Raw genomic sequence first — 24,913 nt, 5'->3', positions numbered from 1 at the left:
TATATATATATATATATATATATATATATATATATATATATATATATATAGTCTGTGCCAACGAATGAAAAGAAAGGTAGAAAGAAAGAGAAATCGACGCTGCCGTTTGGCGGCTTGTCGACCACCTCTCCGTTGCCTGCCAATTGCATGTTGCGGCTTCTCAAGGTTCACCGCAACCATTTTACCAAACACACAAAGAAATGCTATTCTAAAAGCTTTTCCTTTCAGGAATATGCTCTTCTAAAAAGCTCAACAGCACAAAATACTTTAGTGCTGGAGAAGTAGGTAGTTACAGATCAAATCTACATGTGTTTCTGGGAGTAGCACAGAAGAATGCATCTCGTCTGGATATATATACATGCGCTCCTCGTAGCTTGCCTACACTATTGTACGGCTGGGAAGTGCTTTCTCTTTTGAGAGGAACGATATGGTGAGTGAAAAAAGACTGCTCACAAAATTTCTAGTTTCTTGTGAAACGTTTGAATTTACTTTCCTTGTTCAGTTAACCAGTGTTTAGGCTATCATCACGGACTAAAAATTTGTTGAAAATTTGGTGAAATTTTGTGAAATTTTGAGGGCAACAAAACATCTATTTTTAAATTTTCTCTCACTCACATGTGAGACTCAAGGAGTAGATGACAGAAAATAATCGAAATTTCGATAAAAGTTTATAAATATCGGTCTTTTTACAGGTGAAATAATATAAAATGAAATTGAAATCCCTGTCTAGCACCCCATTCTCGGTTTTTTCCTGCAACGGACTGTCAGAAAAGACCACGCCGATTGGTCCCCTTTGCAGTCCTTTCGGGCCGCCATTATTTATTGCAAAGGATCTCGCCTGGCCGGCCGCCCCATTCTTGGGGAGCAAGAACAACCCAGCACCCACACAAGAGGAGCCAAAGCAGAACCCAGCGAAAGCACGCGCGCCTTCCCCTCCCTTCTGTCTTCCCTCGCGCAGATCTAGCGAAGAACCAAGCTATGGCGGCGGTGGCGGGCGGCGAGCCCGGGTGGGGTGAGGAGCCCGTGGGGGCGGCGGTGATGCGGCGGCGGCCCAAGACCAAGATCGTGTGCACGCTCGGCCCGGCGTCGCGCTCCGTGGAGATGGTCTCGCGCCTGCTGCGCGCCGGGATGTGCGTCGCGCGGTTCAACTTCTCCCACGGCTCCCACGAGTACCACCAGGAGACGCTCGACAACCTCCGCGCCGCCATGGACCGCACCGGGATCCTCTGCGCCGTCATGCTCGACACCAAGGTCCCATCCATCCCGGTCGCTCTCCTCCTCTCTATCTGATCCAGTTCTTGATCTGCGATTAGGTTGCTCGGCTTCTCTGGCTGCCTACTTTGGTTTTTCCTATTTACTGGTTGGGGTTAGGCCTTGTGAGTTTGAACCGCTTTTAGGCGAAAATTTCAGTCCGTACGCAGCTTCCAGAGATAATCACTTGTCCCTGTTTCTTGATCTTGATGTCGGATGCGATCTCCGGTTCTTTATTTGCTTCTAGTCTTCTTTGGACGTTTGTGCACACAGCACACTGTAGCTTGTTTCTTGATTCCGACCATTCTTTGAACGTTTGGCTGCTTGTGCTTTGTGGTACCTACTTTTACTACTACAGGTTAATATAGCTACTACCATCAAAGCAGCCAACTGTGAGCGACCAATAGTCATTACGCAGTAGCATAGAATTTCTGAAGATCTAGCCATCAATGTCCTGCAGCTCCTACCTGGCTCCACATGTCAATTTTGCAATTGGATGGAGCAAGTCGTTGCACTTACCCCCTGGAATTGGAATCGGTTGACTTGTTGTTGTCGATTTCCTTGGACTGTTGGCTGTGGTCCTCATGCCACAGCCACTTGTATTGGCTATGTTGTTCTTGTCCTTTTTTTTTTTTTTTTTTTGCTTGGGGTGCTAAAGTTGGGTGCCATCTAATAAAAACGTTGAAATGTGCGAAATTGCATTACCTTTTTTGAGACTTTCAATCCTGAATTCAGATGATGGAAGAAAATACAGGTGGTGAATCATGGTGATTAATTAATTGAACATGTCAAATGGCGATAGGAAAGGAGAAACGTCAGAATTATCTAATTGGCGTCTTCTTTTTCTCTATTTGTTTGTTTGAACCTCTGATTGATCTTTGGTTGGTTGGGTACTTTGTATAAGCGAGCCAAGTTATTATGAGGCACAAAAGGGTGGTTTCCGACTAGTTCGTAAGGAAACTCAAATTGAACTTCCCATATGGCCAAACCCATATAATTGGCATATCGGTGGGTGAGTAAGGTATATAACCTATTTTATGTTTTATTAGGGTGGATTAAGTCCTCTTAAGCTTGATGAAGGCAAGTTGGTAGCTTTGACATTATTCTTTTCATCTCATTGCGTCCTATACTTGTATTATCCATATTCCATAAGTCAACCAAAACATCTCAATCCAGCTTACATGCTTGCTGTTGCTCCCGTCATCTATCCTGAACAATTGAGCACTACCATTGAGCCGCAATTGGATTTGTGTGCAAGTTATCGCGGACAGGCCAAGGGCTGGGGCAGCCACCCATCTACCCTATCGCAATCAGTGGCTAACCTGGCTCAATCTCGTCAGCTTTTTAGCCCCCTTTGGGTTACTACACTCAAGGCCAATGTGGTTTGACTTTCCCCCTTTAGGCCTGATTCAGGAATTTGGAGCCACACAGCTTTGCCTTGATGAATTTGTTTTGTCTCCTTGTCACCTTGCAGGAAGATGGGCACAACTAGTAGCTTAGAGCATCTCCAAGAGATGCCTAAAAACCCACTTCCAATATCACTATATAAGTAGCATTTCTAATAAAATTCACTCCTTAAATCTCATTCATCTCCAACAGACTCCCAATAACTCATTCTCTATATATCCTCTACTATGTCACCGACGGATAGACCCCACCTATCATCTCTCCCTTTTCTTTTCACTAGCGGCAATACCAGTACGCTCCTCTGCCGTGTTTGCTCCTACTGCTGCAACTGCTTGCCTCCACGAGCCGCCCCCCTCCGCATGTTGCTCATGCTACTACGACTGCCTCGGCTACGCCCGTCAACGGCCGCCTCTCACGAGCTCCACCGGTGATGGCGCCAAGATCCAGCGTCAGCTCCAACCTCCATGTCGTATCGCGCGAGATCGAGGTGGGGAGCTGACAAATCGGAGGCCACGGGGTGCTTCTCCTCGCCATCGACCTCCTCACGACGCCATGGTCTCCGGGGCTCGTGTGGCCGTCGGAGCGGAGGCAGGGCCGAGCTCAAGCTCTAGGCGGGCTCAGCGAGAGCGGAGGCGGGTGGGCTTGCTGTCGGCCCCGGCGGGGACACTGATGGGAAGCGGAGGCACAAAGGGAAGGAGGCTATTGGAGAGCGGAGGTTGGTGGGCCTGGGGGTGGATAGAGAGTCGAGGTCACTTCCAACTTCTAGCTAGGATGAGAACTCACTTTGAGAATCGGTAAAAATTCGAAACAGGATTAGGAGGCCATTGGAGCTAGATTTTGGGGTCAAAATCCCTATAAATGGCTATTGGGAGCCATTTTAAGCAGCTCTTGGAGATACTCTTAGTTTCCTATATGAAACCCACAAGGCCGCAACAGATCCAACCTGCAAGCACTGAGGCCTTAATTAGTAATTGTCATTCAATCATAAAGTTTTTATGCATATCACATATCAGTGGGATTTAGACCGAAAAGCTCCCTTTGACCAGGGAGCTGTCAACTAGTGAGACTCTTTGCTTGATATACTTAGTACATTTATTATTGTTAGATATATTTACCTGTTTGTAGTTTCACCCTTTTGCAGGGGTTTCTTGCATATGTACACATACATACACTCTTGTATATTTGCCCCTTTGGGCTAAGGAATAGAGGTGTGCTTACTTCTATCATGGTACCAGGGCATGGTTGCTCTCGATCCAAACCTTAGCCGCTGCCGACCAGCCACCAGCGATCTGCCGGTGAGCCTCCGCCGTTCTATGCCAGCCTCTCTCTCTCATCTCTTTTTTCCCTCTCCTCCTCTTCCTGAGCAACGTGCTTCTGCTGCGTCGCTGCTCTCCAACAATTCGGGTCGCCACCGCCGGAATCAAGTGGCAGCCCCCGATCTCGCGGGTACAGCTTGGCCGCGGAGTTGAGGACGGACGCCTCCAACCGCCGCTTCTGCCCCACCGTGCCGGCACCTCTAACCGCCACTTCTGCCCCATCACACTGCTCCCGCCCGTGCCGGAGCTGCCGTCCGCCACCTCGCCGTGTGGTTGTCGGTCGTCGGTCTCTTTCTGCCTGTTGTGCTTGGCTCCTTTCTCATTGCCCGAAAGACTAAAAGCAGATTGTAGAATCCCGTTCGAGTGTTGAGGTCGAGTTGCGGGCTCTGCTGTCGGTGACTGCTAAGATCACTTGGTTGAGGTGGCTGCTGGCTGATTTTGGAGTTTCTGATATGGGACCTACTGATGTGATGTTGGACAACACAGATGCATTGCCCGTGATTCGGAGAAGCATAAGCTAACGAAGCACATTGGATTTGATGCTTCATACACATGTTGTCAGGTGCAAGAGCGTGTTACCACTCTTCAATATGTGCCTTGTCAGGTGCAAAAGCATGCTATCACTTTTCAGTATGTGCCTTCGGATTTGCAGCTTTCTGATTTCTTCACTAAATCGCAAACCAGGGCTCGTCATATGTCCAAACTCAGTGTTTGTGACTCACCATGAGTTTGAGAGGGGGGGGGGGTAGATATATTTACTTGTTTGTAGTTTCTCCCTTGTAAAGGGGTTTCTTTGCATATGTACACATACATACACACTTGTATATTTCCCCCTTTGGGCTAAGGGATAGAGGTGTGCACTTATATCAATTATAATTATAAGCTATGCATTATTTTTACTCTAGAGAATTTAGATTTAGGTACTAGGCTTACTGTTGGTGTATTTAACCCTGAATCCCTGATCCCTAACCGCATATATACAGCAGCCAATATATACCACTGTTGATTAATGATCAGGCATCAGCATTAGCTTGTTAGTTGGGATGGGAGGAAAGTGTTTAGCAATATCTCAACTGGATGCACATTACCTTGTATGACCAACCAAACAAGCCCAACTTGCATTCCCTCATTCTCCCCCAACCAAATGGACTTTTGTCCCATGGACTTATTCTAGCAACCAATTAACTCTCGTAGCCAGCTTGATTGGGATGGGAAGGAATAGTTTTTGTTTTGCTGGATGCTAACCTTTTGATGATCAGGGTCTTCTTGCTCAGCTTGGTGAGGTGGTTGTTGTTTTTCAGGTTTATGTTATTACCATTTAAATTAAAACAAATAGAATATATCCTTTGATGTTAAAATGTTGATCTCATGTGGACACAATTCCCTTTTCGCCTTATATCATTTGGAGAAAGATGTGACAACATTGCTCTTTTGTTTTCTATGCGGGTAATGAGAATGTGAGATCTTATGCATACAAGTGTGTATAGGCCGGCCAACATTTGCTGAAAAAAAGAACAGTATATCTTAATGGTACAGTAGAACAAATTAATGATTTATGTTTAGGGAAAAATGAATTTTTAATGTTGCCCCCAACTTCCAGTTAGCATAGAGATTTGTCGGGAATTTCTTTTCCTTGTGTTTGATGTGAGTGCTTATCATATGTTTTACTTCTATTTTCTTTGATTTTATGGGATTCTTGGGGGTTTCTTTCTACAGCTTTCATTACAGATCTGATGTGATACGACTTACAAAAGATTAAGAGCCTGTTTGTTTCAGCTGGATATTGTGAAAAACATATTGTAGATTTTGGATTGTAAGAAACTGAATTGTAAAAGCTAGATTGTACAATCTGCAGAAGTTAGTAGAACCTGAATTGTTGGATTGTTACAATCTGAATGCTGGATTTGTGATGATGGCCTGTTTGTTTCAACTTGCAGATTGTGAATCATAATCCACAATCTCTAGCTGAAACAAACATGGTCTAAGTGGTATTTAATCTTACAATCTTTATGGTTGGTTTATGAAAAATGTTAATTGTATAGCAAAATCTTGTGGGTTTTATCTCTAGTATATCCCAACTAGATTGGGACAAAGTTTGTTGTTGTTGTGGTGGTGGTGTGGGGGTAAGGGGTGGGGACAATGTTCATTCCTCTCAACTTCTTGTGAGTACTCAGCACATACTACTATGATACCCCCATAGTAATATTTACCTGCATGCGCACCTTAGCGTAAGCAGCTTGATAATCTCAACTAATTAAAACACGAGTTAGTTCCGCGTCACCTCTTCCCCTACTCTCCTCTCTAATTAAATCTTTTAAAATTCAAATAATTTACCCACTTTTGCCATTCGTCCTTGTCCTCTAGCCTTCTTGTCTCGTTACCGGCTATAGATGTGAGACCCGTTTTACTAATGAAAATAAATGAAGAAATTAGGAGGGAAATTAGCAGGTATTCTCCTTCTTTTTTGAATTCCATCTGAAATCAAACTACGGCATCGCTCCCATGGCGCATCCACATCTCTATACCTTAAGTTTACACTTAATGTTACCATATCCAATATTTGTGTTTCCGTTACAACGCACGGGTGCTTAGCTAGTTTGAAAGTAAACATGACTGAAATTTATGTATTGCATGAGCTGTATGCCTGATGAAATATCTCTTGTATGGGGAAACATTGTTCAAACCCTTCACTAGTTTTGTTTGCACAGTTGTGTCATGCAATGTTTACTGATCACATGTTCGTTGCATCTACTGATTTATAACTCAGGGTCCAGAGATCCGAACTGGATTTTTAAAAGATGGGAAGCCTATTCAATTGAAAAAGGGTCGAGAGATCACAATTTCAACAGATTATAGCATTAAGGGTGATGAGAAAATGATATCAATGAGCTATAAGAAGCTAGCAGTGGATCTGAAGCCAGGAAGTGTCATATTGTGTGCTGATGGTACCATCACTCTTACTGTGCTTCACTGTGATAAAGAGCAAGGCTTGGTTTGCTGCCGTTGTGAGAACACTTGTATGCTTGGTGAGAGGAAGAATGTAAATCTTCCAGGAGTTATTGTTGATCTCCCAACACTCACTGAAAAGGACAAGGAGGATATCCTTAAATGGGGTATCCCAAATAAGATTGACATGATTGCCTTGTCGTTTGTTCGCAAGGGTTCGGATCTTGTAGAGGTCAGGAAGGTACTTGGTGAGCACGCCAAGTCCATAATGCTGATGTCAAAGGTATGCCATTCTCTTTTTTAGTTAATAGACTTCTGAGTGTCAAGGTTATAATTAATTTGAATGTGCAGGTTGAGAATCAAGAGGGAGTAGCTAACTTCGACGATATCCTGGCAAACTCTGATGCTTTTATGGTGGCAAGAGGTGATTTAGGGATGGAAATTCCTATAGAGAAGATCTTCTTTGCGCAGAAGGTGATGATTTTCAAGTGCAACATTCAGGGCAAGCCAGTTGTGACTGCAACCCAGATGTTGGAATCTATGATCAAGTCTCCTCGCCCTACGAGAGCTGAAGCAACTGATGTTGCAAACGCAGTTCTTGATGGCACCGACTGTGTCATGCTCAGTGGTGAGACAGCTGCTGGGGCTTATCCAGAGCTGGCTGTGCAAACTATGGCCAAGATCTGCTTGAAAGCAGAGTCATGCGTCGACCATGCTGCTGTTTTCAAATCAATCATGGCCTCAGCTCCAATTCCAATGAGCCCACTGGAGAGCCTTGCATCATCAGCTGTCCGCACAGCAAACTCCGCCAAAGCTGCTCTTATCTTGGTCCTGACCAGGGGAGGAACGACTGCAAGGCTTGTGGCCAAGTATAGGCCATCCATGCCGATACTGTCTGTCGTGGTTCCTGAGCTTAAGACAGACTCCTTCGACTGGACGTGCAGCGACGAGGGGCCTGCAAGGCATAGCCTTATTGTCAGGGGTGTCATCCCAATGCTGAGTGCTGCCAATGCGAAGGCCTTTGACAGTGAAGCCACTGAAGAGGCACTCGGTTTCGCCATCCAGAATGCGAAGGCGATGGGGCTCTGCAATACCGGTGAGTCCGTTGTGGCCCTGCACCGGATCGGGACTGCGTCCGTCATCAAACTCTTGACTGTGAACTAGGGGGGGGGGGGGGGGGGAGCAACACCATTTTGCTTGGGGGGGGGGGGTGCATTTTTTGTGAGACTGTTTATGCAGATCCACATTTTTTGTTGCCAAGATAGTGACTTTGCATTGTGGTACACCTTAATGTTACGAGGTTGTGGCTATTTATCATTTAGAGGTTAGCCATTTAAACAATTGTCAACTACTATAGCTACCTATTTTGCAGCTGTGCTGCTACTGCTATTATACTACTACTGATATACGATGGTTGTTTCACCTGCTTGCTAAATAATTTTGGTTCAATTGGCAAAAAATACAGTTATTTATGAGATCGAACAAGTGACCAAATATGAGTATTTAGTTCATTATGGACTTCAATTAAAACAATTGGTTAACTATATATATGTGAAGTTGAATACTGTTGATCAACTGGACCTTTGACAAAATCAAACGCTGTCGACCTCTGGAGTTGAATACTGACAGAAGCAAATAGTAGGAGTATTATGTGTGGCACCTTTTTCAAAAATTAAGTTTTGATTATAAAGCTGCTTATTGGCCCTGATTAGCACCCTGCGTAAACCACTTTTACCTATAGAATTCTGATTAGCACCCAATCCACGCAATTGGCAATTTCATACACTTGCCAATATCTGTTCTTTTTACAACCATAATAACTGTATCACTGAATATTACAAGAGCAAAACTAACATAGAAAAAACAAAGGTTCCCTGTATACACTGGCAACAGGCGGCCCAAGCAGCTTCCAAAATTCAGTCCTCCCAATGCTGCGAGCTGCTGCTGCTGCCGCCGGATGCCGGAGCCGATGAGGAGAACAAGCTGTTGAGCCACTGTATCGACGCTGGCAACCGCCTACTGTTCTCTTCGGCCTGTGCACCAGCGTTGCGCTCCGGCTCGGCATTGCCCGCTCTGTCTGCCCTGTCACCCGCACTGCCATTGTCATTGCCATCGTGATCACCATTGACACTGACATAGCCACCGCCACCACTGCCGCATGAGCTCTTGTTGTCGTCGTCGGCCGGCAGCTGGAATCGGCATACGGGGCAGGAGCTGTGCATCTCGAGCCACGGCACGATGCACTTGCCGTGGAACCTGTGCCTGCAGGGCATCTCCCGGGCGCGCTGGCCGGCCGCGTAGTCCTCCAGGCAGACCGGGCAGCTGGCCGCGTCGACGCCGTAGCCGCCGTCAACCTCCACAGTCGGCATCGCCTCGATGGCCTCCTTCGTGGCCGGCGGCGTACCGTGCCGCCCCGCGTCGCCCTCGGCCAGCTGCTGCACCAGGGCGTCCAGGCCCGGGCCGAGGTAGTCGCCCAGCGCAACGCCCTGCTCGCCGGCGCCGCCGCCGATGAAGAGGCTCCGGCCAAAAGGGGTCAGTTGATCGCCGTCGAGCCCGGCGGCGGACTCCAGGCGCTGGAGCTGGCGCTCACGGAGCTCGTGCAGGAGCCGCAGGAACGCGGTGACGCGCCGCCGGCGCCTCGTGAACTCGTGCTCCTCCCAGTCCTGGATGTCGCCGGCCTCCGGTTGCCTCCGGTAGCGGCGGCGGCGGACGGAGCTGTCGACCGTGTTGAGGACGGCGTGCGCCCAGATGGAGCTCGGCCGCTCGGCGCCGGGATACACGTAAGGCTCCCCGCCGTCGCCGTCGTCGGGCGCTGCGGCGCTGCGGGCGGTCTCCATCTCCTCGAGGAAGCCACTGTGGCAGTGCGGGCACTTGATCTCCACCTCGCCCTCCGCGGGGCTCACCGCCACGGCGCACATGTGGCACCAGTACCTCCCGGCGACCGCCGCCTGCTCCGCCATTGCTGCCGAGCTTCTTGTGTTTGCCTCGCCAATGCGGCTACTCTAATTCTTCGGGCTAGATTTGGCTGCGACGAATCAATCGATCCGGAAGGAAGGAAGGAAAGATTAGAGTTTTGACACTGCAACGGTGAATAAGCTTGAATGATTGGGGAAATATTCGAGCTTGGCAGGTCAAGATTTCCTAGTCAATGCAGGAAAGCACCATTCCTTGGTGGGATAAAATCAAGTCGTTTGCATTGAACAGACTGAATCTTTCGTAAATTCAGCTCAAAGACTACGCTCTTGCTGGGTTTCTTGTCATGGAAAGATCAGGTGCATTTCTTGAAAGCTCACAAATCAGAAAAACGAGACTTGCTCTTGCAGAAGTATCATCTAAGCAAGAACAAGTTCAATCATTGAAAATCAAACACTCAATTCAATCAGGAAAACAAGGACAGAGCAGCAGGGATCGAACAGTTTGCTCAAGATTGGATCAATCTTATGAATAATAAGAAACAAATAGAACAAAATGCATAATCTTGTACTGTGAAGGGAAACCCTATTCTTTCTACAAGATGAACAGGAGCAGCAAAAATTTCCAAAAGTATCATCTAAGCAAGAGCAAGTTCAATCATTGAAAAATAAACACTCAATTCAATCAGGAAAACAAGGACAGAGCAACAGGGATCCAACAGTTTGCTCAAGATTGGATCAATCTTATGAATAATAAGAAACAAATAGAACAAAATGCATAATCTTGTACCATGAAGGGAAATCCAATTCTTTCTACAAGATGAACAGGGGCAGCAAATATTTCCAATCTAAGGAGAAGAACAAAGGAATCCTCAAGCTTGAGACGACTTCTTGGATGGATCGAACCAGGGAAAGAGGAAAGCGTCACACGAAGCAATCAATCAATCAGGGCAGGGCGAGGCAGGGCATGTGGGGGGAGGAAGGAGGGCAAGCGAAGGCCAGAGGGCCCGGGCTCTCCACCATCATGAGCATCCACTTGGATCGATTACCTTGGGCTCCTCATATAATACTCCACGGAACACATGTTTAGGGCAGTGATTAGGAAGGTTTTGTCTGCTCAATTATTGCCTGGGGATGCTCTGTCGCTCTAATTTTAAGCTTTCCCCAGCTTGATTTCTCTCTGCTTTTTTTCCCTTCCTCTGCTAAAAGTTCAGCGGTGGTGGCATTTCGCTTTCCATCCAGCCCATGAATAGATTGTTATAAAAGAAAAGGAAAAAAAAAAAGAGCTGGGGAAAGTGGAGCACGTTTCTTCTCTGATCGTTAGAGCGTGTGGGCGTGTAGAGCTTCACTGATTCAAATTTTATGAGAAAAGTGATTATGTAATTGGAAATAATTTTTTACGATTATAGAGGAGTGATTACGTGGTGGAGTGAAACGAATCAGGATAAACTATTTTTTAGCTCTTAGTATTTAAATTATTTTAAAAAATCATTCTCACAGAATTACTTTTAGAACTGAAAATTGTAAACTATTGTTTGATCGAGTTCCCATTAAATTTATCCTTTAAACTAGTCTGAGAGCTTTACTAAATATGTTTTATACCGATGACTCTATTGTTCCTTGGACTAGTGGGTGCCATCTCAGCTGGAATAAGATTCCTTTTTTCAGAGATAAGAAAAATATAATTTCTCAAAGAGAATTTTTAAGATTTTCAGTTTTAAAAATGATGATACCAACTTGCTATTAGGACCTGTTTATTTGAACTTCCACTTCTGGCTTCTCTATAAAGTTGTGTTTTTAGCTTTTTTGGCTTCTCAATACTTTACTTCTCAGAAAAGCTACTCTCAGCGTGTTTTTCAGTTTCTAGTTTATTTTTTCAGAAACAATCTTCTGACTTCTCCAAAAATCACTATTCAATCAACATATTTATTTAAGCTTTTAATTTATGAGCTTCTGACAAAAACAAAAACAGCCAGAAACAAACAGCCTTTAAATTTGTTCAGCCTTTTGACTCTCTTTTTTCTTCCAGGGATAGTGTCGGCCTTTGATTAGTGGGCTGGGCCCAACCCATCCAGACAATCCTACCGGGCTTCAAGCAATCGAGCCCCAGGCCCGCAAGCCGGCGACCTGATCAAGCTTCTCTAGCGACTCGCTGACTCACGAGTCACCAGGTTACGTCACGCTCGGGCTCCGATGGCGGCGGCTCCGGCGGCCGCTACTACTCGCGCCCCCGCCTCTTCCTCCTCGTCCTTCTCAGCGACCCGCGTCTTCGTCTGCTGCTCCCGGCTTGGCCCTCCCAACCTTCGCGCAGCCATCGCGGCGCCCCCGGGGTGGCGGCTCAGGAAGCCGTTCCCGGTGGTCTCCGTCGCGGCGAGCCCCGCGCGGTCGCCGCTAGGATCTGTCTCCGTAGACCCCATGGTTTGTTTTTTTTAACCTACTTGCATCTTATTGCCTTACCGCGAAATCGGTTTGGGGGGATCGGGGCGGGCTGTAAGCTTGCAATCCGTTCACAACCTTTCTAGTGCTTGATGAGCGTAGCAACTGCCAACCACATGTCGGATACAAGCCCCTAGATGACGGTTCACAGCTAGTTTCCTGCAAAACTACATCTTATTCCATGCATCCATGGAGAGGTACGGCAATGGGATTTCCTGTTGTTAGTCGAGTCTATTTGTTAACGGCTGGCTCTCGAATTTGGTAGCTTACTTTGTTGATGCAAATAAGATGGTATGCAATGGTAGTATTTTTTGAAATGATGGTGCTAGTGCATGCTTACAGCCAACTTTTCTAGATGTACAATGGAGTTTCCATACAATTATATGCACATTTATATTGATGTTATGCACTACCAAGTGGAAAGCATTAATCAAACGAAGTCATTCATCATTACCAAGTTTTTATTGGGACGTAGGAAGCAATGCAAATCAGTTTCATTTTCTGTTGAAGCACCAATCAGCCCTGTTATGTCGTCTAGCGCCCTAGCCTGTCGATTAGTGGCGACATTCTACAACACTCTAGTGATATGATTGGCAGGCACAATTATCTGCTGAACTTATTATTGAATGACTGGCTATTTCTCTTTCAAGCTTCTGTATTAGATAATAAATCTTTTTTTTTTGGAAAATGTAATGTCAGTATTTCTTACTTCATATTGTCCTTTATTGGACGGTGTTATTGGGGTCCACATATTTCTTCACCCAGTTAGATCCATATATTTTATATCTCTATTTTTATATCTGTATTTTTTTCTATACATTCTTGGGTGGCATGTAATCAAATAATTTTCATGTCTGATGGATTTAATTTGTCTACTAAATGTACCCACCTGAATTTTTGGCTCAAAAAATTTGGAGCCGCATTTTTGCATGGGAATTTTGAGGATTTGCCTCTTGTTCTTTGACACTTAAGGAGTTTCTACTTGGTATCTCACTGACATATGGATCGTAGGGGCCTTGTGTTAGTGAGACAGCGGAGTGGCAAATCTTCCATTTTTTTTTTCTGTGTTGATATGCATTCATCAATATAGTGTATTAAAAGTTGAAGTACATGCTCATAGTCCCTAATTTATCCTACTTTATACATTGCCTCATCATTTATAGCTATTAGAATATATATGCATTTCTAAAACTAGCAGTGTTGGAGACTTGGTATGATAGTAGTCTATGGCATAATGCATTGTAATGAAATTATCATTATTATTTCAACGAGTTAAATGTTTCCTTTTTTTTGGGAGATTTGCCTCCATAGCTAGTGTTTTTTCACAAAAGTGAGACTTCTGCAGTGCTTTGGAGCTAATTTATCCATCATTAGAGGAATTAAGGAAATCAAAATGTTGGACTTGCCATTTGATGCCTATCTTTAGATATTAAGTGGGGCATACTTTAGCTGTGTTGGGTTGTAAGTGTCTTGCGGAGGCAAATTTGCTTGTGAATGACCTTCCGTCTTGTATTCAGGACTTGGTTGCCAGCGATTAAGCGGCACAGGTTTAACGGAATTTGCTATTCCATTTAAAAAAAAGATACACTTTCTGACAAAATATACTTTCTTAAGATACATTTTCTAAAACATATGAAAAAAAATTTGACCCAAAGGGAGAGACATCCCGAAGGCATTGCATTAAGGTCGAGAAAAGGCCCTGAAAGCCGGCTACAATCTACACGCTACCGCTGAGCGACCGTGCCACGACCACGAGGAACACACAACAAGGGGCCTTTTTTTTGCGAGAACCAGGGTTCGAGCCCTGGTTGGTAGCCTCACATCTGGAGGTGTTACCACCGTGCTATTCGCATGCTAAAACATATGAACACTGGTGAAGTGGTTTTAATTTGTTTGGGTAGTGATATCCTGTATTATTTGATGGGTTTAAGGTCCATCTATGTTTTTCCTTGTACATGCAGATATATTCCTCTTAACTTTTTTAATATGAATATAAATATCTTTCCATTGTAGACTCTGAGGTAGTACGGACATAGCTAATTCATGTTTTCGCAGTAGCATGGCTACAACTTTGCATCTTACAGTTATCAACGGAAGGAGAATGTTACTGTGGGGAACTCCCCCACAGTTTTGCGTAGAAAAAAAACGGAAGGAGAATGTTTGTTTATGATACTGTTATTCTTAACATAGAGTTTAAACTCTCATTAACATCTAACTGAAGTTCATTATTGTCCTGGAAAAATATTTAGGTTGACACATTACTAGACAGTGTGAAGTGGGACAGCAAAGGGTTGGCTGTTGCTATTGCGCAAAATGTGGATACTGGAGCCATTCTTATGCAGGGTTTTGCTAACAGAGAAGCCCTTGCAAAAACTATATCAACCAGGAAAGCTACATTCTTTAGCCGCTCACGGTCTTCCTTGTGGACGAAAGGAGAGACGTCCATGAACTTCATCAATGTGCATGACATTTTCCTGGACTGTGACTGTGATTCTGTAAGCATATTCTGCATTGTGCATCAAGCTTTAAATTTGGCTTCTGTGGGTGCTAATTGGGCGGTTGTTTTGTTTTTCACACAATTTAGATAATATACCTAGGAAAGCCAGATGGACCTACCTGCCATACAGGAGCAGAAACATGCTATTATACTTCAGTTTATGATGCTCTACAAGGTTCGAAGGTACCCATTCTTGAGTTACCCTTTCCTGTAGTTAGACTTCCACTTGTGATTAAAATGTGATTTCCCTTCACAGCCCAATCAAGATAGGCAGGTTACCACAACTCTATACTCGCTTGAAGATACAATTAGTAGACGGCAGGAGGAGACAGTTACTGAAGGAAGTGGCAAGCCATCATGGACGAAAAAACTACTGCTTGATAACCAGCTGCTTTGCTCAAAAATACAGTATGTGATGTTATGCTTATTCTGAATTCCTGATACTGCATGATAATAACTGTCAATGATTTGAATGGTCAAGACAACAAATAGAAAATCATAGAGTGTTCTCTTTCATTTTTTTGAACAAAATTTTCTCTTTCTTTTAGCCTTATAAGTTGTGCATTTTTAGGATAGAATCATGAATTTGTTGCTATCCTTATTCTTTTACGCTATATATGTCATCTTGAGCTGTCCATATGGGTGATTGATGGGATGGCAATTTGTGCTTGTGTATGCTTGTTGTCAAGTTCTTAGATAGTTTATAGTTTTTGGCATGCCCCATGTCTACTCCTCTATGCCATTAGGTCATATACTTCATTTTTAACTGTTGAGAGTTTCTGAGATGCAATTTGACCTGTGGTTTTTGTTATGAAATGGAGCCATTACAGAAGTTGTTTGTAAGGAAAGTAAATAGGCCCTTATCATATTTATGTGGCCAATCTAAACATTCAAAAATATACTGCCCATCAAGGGTCAAAAAGTTTAACAGGACACTTCCCACGGCTGTAAATGTTTGTAGCAGGAGGGAGTATTTCACCAGAGAAATCTGCTATTGAATTAACTTAATATGTGACGCTTTTTTTTCTTCTCCGATATGACTTTCTACATTCGATATATGTTGAATTAGAGCCCAAAACTTAAATTGTATTACATCTGCCCTTTTAGTCTTTGTTAGATATTGAGTTAGCTTGATGACCTCAGTTGTGTTTACTAGCTAAGTACCCATGCGTTGCAACGAAAACACAAACATTAGACGTGGTAACATCAAGCACAAACTCAAGGTATGCAGATATAGATGTGTCATGGGAGCGTCGCCGAACGAATACGTCGGGAACATTGCTGTAGTTTGATTCCAGATGAGATCCGCAAAAAGGAGGAGATTATCCGCTAGTTTTACTCCTAATTTCTTCATTTATTTTTATTAGTAAAACAGATCTTATATCCGTAGCTAGTAACGAGGCGGGAATGATTGAGGACGAGGATGGATGGCAAAAGTGGGTAAATTATTCGAATTTTAGAAGTTTTTATTAGATGAGAGGAGAGTAGGGAGAAGAGGTGACACATGAACTAACTCGTGTTTTATATAATGTTTATTTACGCTTTCACAGTACTGCATTTGATCATGGATTGACTTGGTACAATAAGATTTAATTGGTACAGGAGACCTGAATAGATAAATCCATTATAGTAGGCCTGATGGAGGTACTGGTAAGGGTAGGGTGTGGTGACTGTTTTGACGAGTAAACATATACTACAAGAATGTTGTAGTCATATTCCTAGTTCTAAATGGAAACAAGTCTTTGTTGGTCCACGTCATACTTTTTGCATGGTGTATCTAATAGTACTGTTCAGTAGACTGAATCTTAGTAATTTTGCAAATAAAAAAGTGTTGTTTGTAATCATTAACTTGTCTGTTTTGTTCTTAGTTGTCTGACAATATAATTATGCCGATTTAATATGCTGACATCCTAACAACCTTACTAACCTTATAGGCTTTTAGCTTCTCCTTTCGGCAATTTCATATGGCAGGATGTACATGCAGAATAAAAATTACCATGACAGAGTTATTCGGAGCATACAAGTTTGCCAATCCCACACTCCACAAATGAAACTTGGACCTAGTGTCCAATTTTCTGCTATTCATCCTACTTTGAAACTTCGGATATGATCGTTAAAGGTTTTTGTTATACATCTTAAATTTGGCATCACAAATCAGCAATGACAGGTGGTACGCAGGATATAACTTAAATATAGGGTTTGACTCAACTAACAAGACAATGTCTGCATGGCAGGAAAAAGTTTGCAAGACAGTTACAGGGCTTATTCATTTACCTGAGTGTCAGGATTTGTTTAGTAGTGCATGTTCTCGATTGGTGACATGGTGTCAACGAGTGTGGGATAGCGAATTCTTTGATCCAACTCATGCATCTTTCATACCTTACCTTTCCTTTTGTTGTTGTCATGCTTTATTTGCCTTTTTCTTGTTCCACTCTCAACAAGAACGTCGATATATTTCTCCCTTAATACTGGTGCTGATGTGTTTGCATATCATTCAGCGAAGAAGCTGGTGAACTAATTCAAACGCTGCTCGAGAACGAGGACAAATCCCGTACAGCTTCAGAGATGGCCGATCTGCTGTACCACGCAATGGTGCTGCTTAGAGTCAAGGATGTGAAGATGGAAGAAGTCCTTGAGGTCCTCAGGAAGAGGTTTCCTCAGTCTGGTATTGAGGAGAAGGCCGGCCGCAACAAATCTTAGCAATGCCTAAGATACAGGCTGTAGTATACTAGCATTGGCGCCGAGTGTGCACTATGGAAGAGTTTTGTCTTCAGTTGCGGCTATGTTTTTCTGCCCCTTTCTCTAACAAAACGACTATGGATTTGTGTGGTGATCTTGATGACGGCAGAAATTGCAATTTGGACTGCTGTATTTTCCTATCGCCAATAAAGTTAGCTCGTGCAGACATTTGGTTTGGTGCTCTTTTTTATTTGGCGTGGAATTATGGGAGCGTTTGGATCTTGGGCAAGAAAAATCTAGCCTTGCTGGGCTAGGTTGGGCATTTGGTGCAGTAAAAAAATTATTGATTTTGAGGGCTACCTCGCTTTGCCGGGCCGGGAAAAGCTCGGTCCCGAGAGAGAGCCGATCCCGAGGGAGAGGCGATTCCGCTCGCCTTCGATGGCAAAATTGTGCTTGCGTGAAAAACGAGCGCAAAACGGATTTCTTCCGCAACCTCAAACTATGCGCTGCTTTCTCGCTCTTCACGCCGCCCTCTTCCTCTGCCTCACCGAGCAAATTTGGCTCCTTTACCGGCTACTACTCCATAAATCAAGTCAGCTCCCAGTCTCGGAGAATCGACCACGACGCATGACTTCTCTGGGAAATGTCGTACAACCAGCATGTCCCTTCTTCCTCACCCTAGATCTGATATCTGTGAAATCGATTGCTCCGCTCCACGGCAGCTAACAAATTTGTGCGCAGGTGGAGTGAGTAATTAGCTAACCCGGCAAAAAGCAAGCTTGGCAAACTATAACTACAACCAAGTGATTAGCCCATCTCAACATACAAACCATACGGTTAGCATTGGCAAGCTTGCCGTTGCTGGAATAAGCAAGCTTGCCCAAGTGAGATAGCTCCGGATAGTAAAGCTACCAAACACACCTTATATATTTTTTTTATCTAGAATTGGCTGATAAATTGTATTTGGTGTAGGAACCATAGGAATAGGAATAGAAAAAAATGCAGAAATATGATAGGAATGTATGTGTAAACCAGAGGATTGAAAAATATAAGAATCATGTAGGATTGAGTGTTTGGATAGGGTGTAGGAAAAATATAGGAATTTTATGAGTGGAATGTATCTTACTTTTTTAATCAACTGACTTATTTTTTCCTGCTTTCTTCTCTGTGAGTGTGATCTCTCTCTGTTATGTCTGCGATTTGCCTCGGTCCTATGCAATGACAGAAAAAAAGAGGTCCAAGTAGATGTCAACTTTCCTGTGTTTTTCCTGTAAAATCGGTTGCTGTCGAAGGATGAACTCCTGTCGCAGGGATCCTGAGAGACCCTTTTTAAAGATTCGGCCGGGGGATGATCCTGAACGAGTTCGTCGGGAAAATAAATGGAAACGGAAATAAATGCAACGGTCGGTGGTGGGGGATGATCGACCTAGTGCAAAAAGAAATAAATGCACCGGAGTTTAGACAGGTTCGGGCCGCACGGGGGCGTAATACCCTACTCCTGTGTGGATGCAATATACTTCCTTGAAGGGAATCCTTCAAGGATGTGTCTGGTTACAAGGGTGTATGGCTAACAGAGAGCTTGAGGCTCCCTTGCTCTAGCTCTACTCGAGCTTGCTTGTGGTGTTCTTCGTCTCAGGTTACTCGATCTCGGATCGATCTAGGTTATTCTATCTCGGTTTCTCAGAGTCTTCCGGGCGTGTCTTCGAGAGTTCTTCGAGAGTGTTGGGTTTCTTTTTGGGCCTGTCTTCCTGTGGTTCTATCTCGGTTTCTCAGGTCTGTCTTCCTGTGTTATCCATCCCTTCCTTTTATACACACGCTGACCTCGACTTACCCCAAATGGGAAAGTGGGGGCGCGAGTTCCAATACGCCACGGAGAAAGGCGTCATCATTCCGTCCGGGCGAAGTGACACGGGCGGTGGAAAAACGCGGTGCGCATCCGACCACCCGTTACTGTGGACGTCTTGGCGCCGTTGAGAGGGCCCACCGGGCGGCCACAGAGGCACCCGGCGCGCCCACCCTGTCTTGTTCTTCTGTCAGGGCAGGGTGGCAGGCGGAATGCTTTGATCCTGGCAACGTTATCCAGAGATACCCCGGATGATACAGGACGGGACCCGTGCAATTAATGGACCCACGCCCCTCTGCCAAAGCATGGCAGGGACTGACACTGCGGCGTGGGCAGTTGGGAATGTCAGGATGTCAGGCCGCGCATGCCCATTAAATGCAGCTTCGGACCTTTGACTGGCTGACACCTCGCCGATGGGTCATTCCGAGTCGTCGGGTCGTCGGGTGATCTTGCGCGAACCTTCGGGGAACCGAGTGCTCGAGGGCTGCCACGTGCAGCCCCGAGCACTCTCTCCCGAGCACTCCTGTAGAACCTTCGGGGAACCGAGTGCTCAGGGGCTGCCACGTGCAGCCCCGAGCATTCTCTCCCAAGCCCTCCTGTAGAACCTTCGGGGAACCAAGTCCTCGGGGGCTGCCACGTGCAGCCCCGAGCACTCTCTCCCAAGCCCTTCTGTAGATCCTTCGGGGAACCGAGTGCTCGGGGGATGCCACGTGCAACCCCGAGCACTCTCTCCCGAGTACTTGGTTGTTTGGCCCATCGGGGGACTATGGTACTCGGGGGCGAGCGGGCACCTTCCCGAGCACTTTCTTCCCGGTACTTGGACTCTGCGGGTCATCAGGGAACGGGGGTGCTCGGGAACCAGAGACTGTGGTCCCGAGCACCTTCTCCCGGAACTTAGATTTTCCTCATCCTGCAGGAAGGACTTCGCGAGATAGTGACACGTGGCGGACGGCCGACCTGGTCTCGGGACTTAGGGACCCCCGGTTCCTGATACACCGACAGTTGCTTAGGAATTTTTCCTTCAAATTTCCTGTGCCTCAATCCTAAGAACAAAAGGGCTATACAGTGCCCGTTCAGAGGATTGCCAATTCCTATGTTTTTCCTTTCGAAATCCTGTGAACAAAGGAGCCTAAGATTTCATACCTCTCCCATGGAGTTCCGGTAGATGATCATTGCTTAAGCACAAATCGTGTTATGACTTGCAGTTAAACACATCATAATTTAATGGAATAAGTCCATTTTACTCTCTCGAACTATCACGTTTGTCCGGATAACCCTAAACTTTTAAACCATCCATTTTACTCCCTCGAACTATCAATACCGTCTATTTTACCCCCGGAATAGTTTTTTCGGTGGTTTTGATGGCGTGGTGGTGGTTTCGCCACGTGACAGTCCTAGTCAGCGTGCTGACATCAGTGTTGAACAGTAATTCGATTTTTTTTAAGAAAAATAATTCATGAAAATAGATTATTCTGAAAAATAGGTTTTATGTTTAGAAAAACATCCAAAAAATATAAAATGATTTAAATAAATGTTTTAATATGATTTTAGCTCTATTTTTATTTCTATAAATATTATTTAATGTTTTTCTAGTTTAGAATTATTCCAAAAATGTTACAATAAATGTTTTAATTTGGAAAATAGTTTTAGAAAATATAGATTAATTCTGATAAAGTTTAAAAATATTTTATTTGACAAAATAAATGCTTTTAATATGTTTTGTGGTATATAAAATTAGTTTTAATTCTAGAAAAATAGTTTTCATCATTTTTAGCCGTAGTTTTCGCATTATTTCTAGCCGTTTAAAATTAGTTTAGCCGTACTTTTTGACACATTTAGGGCACATTTGGCCACACTTTGACACATTTTAACCATATTTTGGTCACATTTGGGTACATTTTGGGCACATTTTGACCCATTTTAAATACATTTTGAGCACATTTTTGATACATATTTGCTAAATTTGGGCACATTTTGGGCATATTTAGGCACATTTTAGACATATTTAACCGCATTTTAGCCATATTTGGGCACATTTTGAGCATATTTTGGGCATATTTGGACAAAATATGACAAAATGTGCCCAAATATACCAAAATGTACTCAAATATGTCTAAAATATGACTAAATGTGCCCAAAATATGCATAAATGTGGCCAAATATGCCAAAATGTGACCAAAATATGTCCAAATATGCTAAAAATGTGCCCAAATATGATCAAAATATGCCCAAATGTGACCAAAATATGGCCAAATATGATCAAAATGTGCCCAAATGAGACCAAAATGTGGTAAATGTGCTCAAATATGCCCAAAATATGCACAAAAGTATGGCTAAATGAATTTTTGTCATATTTGGCCATATATTGGTCATATTTGTGCCTAAATTTAGCAAAAATGTATAAAAAATGTACTCAAAATGTGTTTAAAATGGGTCCAAATGTGCCCAAAATGTATCCAAATGTGACCAAAATGTAGCTAAAATGTGTCAAAATGTGGCCAAAATATGGCCAAATGTGTCCAAATGTGCCAAAATATGCTCAAAATGTGCTCAAATGTGCCCAAAATTTGTCAAAAAATATGGCTAAACTAATTTTAGACGGCTAGAAACGATGTGGAAACTACGGCTAAAAATAACAAAAACTATTTTTCTGGAATTAAACCTAATTTTTCTAGAATTAAAACTAATTTTATATACAACAAAACATATTAAAATGAATTATTTTATCAAATAAAATATTTTTAAACTTTATCAGAATTAATCTATATTTTCTAAAATTATTTTCCAAATTAAAAAATTTATTCTAACATTTTTGGAATAATTTTTACACTATAAAAACATTAAATAATATTTATAGAAATAAAAACAGATCTAAAAACATATTAAAACATTTATCTAAATTATTTTATATTTTTTGGATTTTTTTCTAAACATAAATCCTATTTTGGAATAATCTATTTCCATAAATTATTTTTCTAAAGAAAAATTGAATTATTGTGCAACGCTGATGCCAGCACGCTGACTAGGACTGCCACGTGGCGAAACCGCCACCACGTTATCAAAACTACCGAGAAAAACCACTCCGGGGTAAAATAGATGGTATTGATAGTTCGGGAGAGTAAAATAGACGATTTAAAAGTTCAGAGGTTATTCGGATAAACGTGATAGTTTGAAGAGTAAAATAGACTTATTTCTAATTTAAAATGCTGTGATGGATTACGTGTCGTTGCTTAATTTGCGATACTTGGAATCCCATTATACTATAATCGTTTAGACAGTTGAGTTATCAGAGTCAGTACTCCTATCTTGAATTCTTCAAATAGGGAAAAATTAAGGAATTTTTACTTGGCTTGCAAAAAATAAAAAATAATTTGAGAAACTTGACAGAATTCGTATAAACTCCGGAGGCCAAACCAAAATCCTGAAAGCTCCTGCCTTCACCACTTGCAGTCACCCGTGCATCCACCGTCCAAACAATCCTGCGGCTCCTGCCACCTCGCGTCGCCTGGCTTCAGGGGAGTCTCTTTTCTTCTCTCTCTCAGCACTTGGCAGCTCGACACCATCTCCATCACCATCTCCTTGCCAACATCACCGGTCAAGGTCATTTCTTGATGAAAGCCACGATCCGCTCCTGCAGCTCGACACCCTGCTCGGAGTCCAGCATGTCGAAGTGGAACGCGTGACCTACGCCCTTGGACTCGAAGAGCTCCACCTCACCACCGTAGCCGCTGGCCTTGAGCTCCCGGTAGTACCACGGCGCGCGCTTCTTGAGCAGGAAGTCGTTCTCAGTCACGCACACCAGCACATGCTCGCACGGGATCCTGGCGTGGTCTCGGGCCTGAACGCGTCTCGCTGCCCACAACCTCCTTCCCAGTGAAGTACGGGTGCACCAACGCGAGTCCGCGGATGGTCACGCTGTCGGGGAGCGCCGGCGGCCGAAGCGCGCGGGACAGGTCGACGTGGTCGAGCAGCCACAGATCTACGCTGTTGCCAAGGGTCGCCGCCCACCGCAAGGCTGCCCAACCGTCCTCGTGCGTGGCCGGGAGCTTGTTCTCCAGCGCGAAGCGGTACTAGACAGACAGACATGCCGATGGCACCGGAGCGGGTGGCGAGGTCGTTGAGGTGCGCATGTGTTGGTGACATGAGAACCAGAGGTCTCTGAGTTCTGTGGCTAGGATCGTAGAAAAGCTAGTTTCGGGAGGGGTGCTCGGGACCATTAACAGTGGCTTCCGAGTACTCGGAGTTCCCCGAGAACCCAAGAAGAGACAAATCCGAGAGAGGGTGATCGGAGCCATAAACAGTTGGTCCCCGAGTACCCAAAGTTCCCTGAGGACCTGAGAAACTCCTTACTGGTGGACCCCACAAGGGCTCAACGGTGAGGTGTCAATCGGTGGAAGGCCCGATACTACATTTAAGAGGGAGCGTGGCCTGTTACTTCCAACCACACCCCCCACGCCTGTCGTACTGAGTACGTCAGTCCCTGCCACCACCTGGCAGGAAGGCGTGAGGACATTTAATACGACGGGTCCCATCGCACATCACCCTGCGGGGCCTATAAAGGAAACGGCATAAAGATATCGTCGCTGGGCTCGAGGCGTATCGCCTGCCACCCTGCCGCGTCAGACCGTGTCAGATTTGCTCTGACCGGATGGGCATGCGGGGATATTCAGCGGCTAGCCGATGGGCCCCCCTGCGCCTGCTAGAGTTGGGGCGTAATGGGCGATAGGATCGGCCGAAGGCGCATTTTCCATTTATGGCTTATGGGAACTCATACCCCCGTTTCTGGGCACGCCGAGCCTCTCCTAATAGGATATAAGGGGGGGGGGGTACACTCTGTAGAAGAACAAGTCTGAGAAGGCTGAGCAAACTTAGAAGAGCAAGACGACTGATAGAGGCCGAGTAGAAGCTCAGAGAGATCGGCACTCGAAGACTGAAGCTCTAGACTTAGACAAAAAATCTTGTAACACAGAGATTCAGAGAAAGGCATTCCAAGAGCATTAATAGCATATCATCCACACAGGAGTAGGGTATTACGCTCTGTGCGGTCTGAACCTGTCTAAAATCCCATGAGCATTTACTCTCACTAGCCGATGATCATCCGTCCCGCTTAGATCTCACATATTCGCATTAAATCCACGTACGAGGTAGATCCAGAATCAGCCCCCTGGCCAAATCTTAAAGGGGGTCCCCCAGGATCCCCGCTTGCGGTGTTCACCCACCGACAGCGTGAGTGCTCTGCCGCGCGGGCGAGCCGACGACGAAGCCGCCGCCGTGAAAGTAGACAATTACCGAGATCTTGCACGTGGCTCCGGGAAGGAGGTGGACGCGCGCGGAGGCGGCTCTGGCGCCGATGTCCCCGGAGACGACGCCAGTGACAGGGTCTATGCCAGCAGGGATGGTGGGGGCACCACTGAAGTGGATGATGCGGCCGCTCTTGTACCGTCAGAGGTAGGGCGGGAAGTCGAAGGTGACCTCGGAGTCAGGATCCATGGCCGTGGGCGGAGGCGGGAAGCGGTTGGTGGTGGAGTCGCTGAGGGAAGGGGGAAGCCAGGCGACGTGAGGTGACAGGAGCCGCATGATTGCTTGGACGGTGGATGCATGGGTGGTTGCACGCCCGTGACTTGAA

General features: G+C 44.8%; 3 protein-coding genes and 1 pseudogene across 4 annotated transcripts; 2 read left to right on the top strand and 2 right to left on the bottom strand.

The window, feature by feature from the left end:
• The first annotated feature begins 787 nt into the window (after window positions 1-787).
• Window positions 788-8,085, top strand: LOC133899528 (pyruvate kinase, cytosolic isozyme-like). The gene is made up of 3 exons (XM_062340521.1): window positions 788-1,251; window positions 6,742-7,203; window positions 7,272-8,085. The coding sequence occupies exons 1-3, from the start codon at window positions 979-981 to the stop codon at window positions 8,082-8,084; spliced, it is 1,548 nt and encodes a 515-aa protein (XP_062196505.1). The 5' UTR covers window positions 788-978; the 3' UTR covers window position 8,085.
• A 584-nt stretch (window positions 8,086-8,669) lies between these two features.
• Window positions 8,670-11,063, bottom strand: LOC133899514 (E3 ubiquitin-protein ligase SIRP1-like). Of its 2 annotated transcripts, none has more exons than XM_062340504.1 (2): window positions 10,623-11,063; window positions 8,670-9,945 (listed from the first exon to the last, which is right to left on the bottom strand). In XM_062340504.1, exon 2 carries the CDS (start codon window positions 9,878-9,880, stop codon window positions 8,837-8,839), a length of 1,044 nt encoding a protein of 347 aa, XP_062196488.1. In that variant the 5' UTR covers window positions 9,881-9,945; window positions 10,623-11,063; the 3' UTR covers window positions 8,670-8,836. The 2 variants fall into 2 exon arrangements, with proteins under 2 accessions (XP_062196488.1, XP_062196495.1); XM_062340511.1 differs by having other exon boundaries at window positions 10,882-11,063.
• Window positions 11,064-11,954: 891 nt separating this feature from the next.
• LOC133899505 (histidine biosynthesis bifunctional protein hisIE, chloroplastic-like) lies at window positions 11,955-17,672 on the top strand. Its single transcript, XM_062340496.1, has 5 exons — window positions 11,955-12,250; window positions 14,518-14,763; window positions 14,853-14,948; window positions 15,022-15,173; window positions 17,264-17,672. The coding sequence occupies exons 1-5, from the start codon at window positions 12,026-12,028 to the stop codon at window positions 17,463-17,465; spliced, it is 921 nt and encodes a 306-aa protein (XP_062196480.1). The 5' UTR covers window positions 11,955-12,025; the 3' UTR covers window positions 17,466-17,672.
• A 5,173-nt stretch (window positions 17,673-22,845) lies between these two features.
• LOC133902761 (tuliposide A-converting enzyme 2, chloroplastic-like) lies at window positions 22,846-24,864 on the bottom strand (annotated as a pseudogene).
• Window positions 24,865-24,913: the final 49 nt, after the last annotated feature.

The sequence above is a fragment of the Phragmites australis genome, chromosome 2 (assembly GCF_958298935.1).
Source record: "Phragmites australis chromosome 2, lpPhrAust1.1, whole genome shotgun sequence".
NCBI lineage: Eukaryota > Viridiplantae > Streptophyta > Magnoliopsida > Poales > Poaceae > Phragmites > Phragmites australis.
Note: the sequence above shows the minus strand (reverse complement) of the source record. Positions and strands in the feature narration are given on the sequence as shown.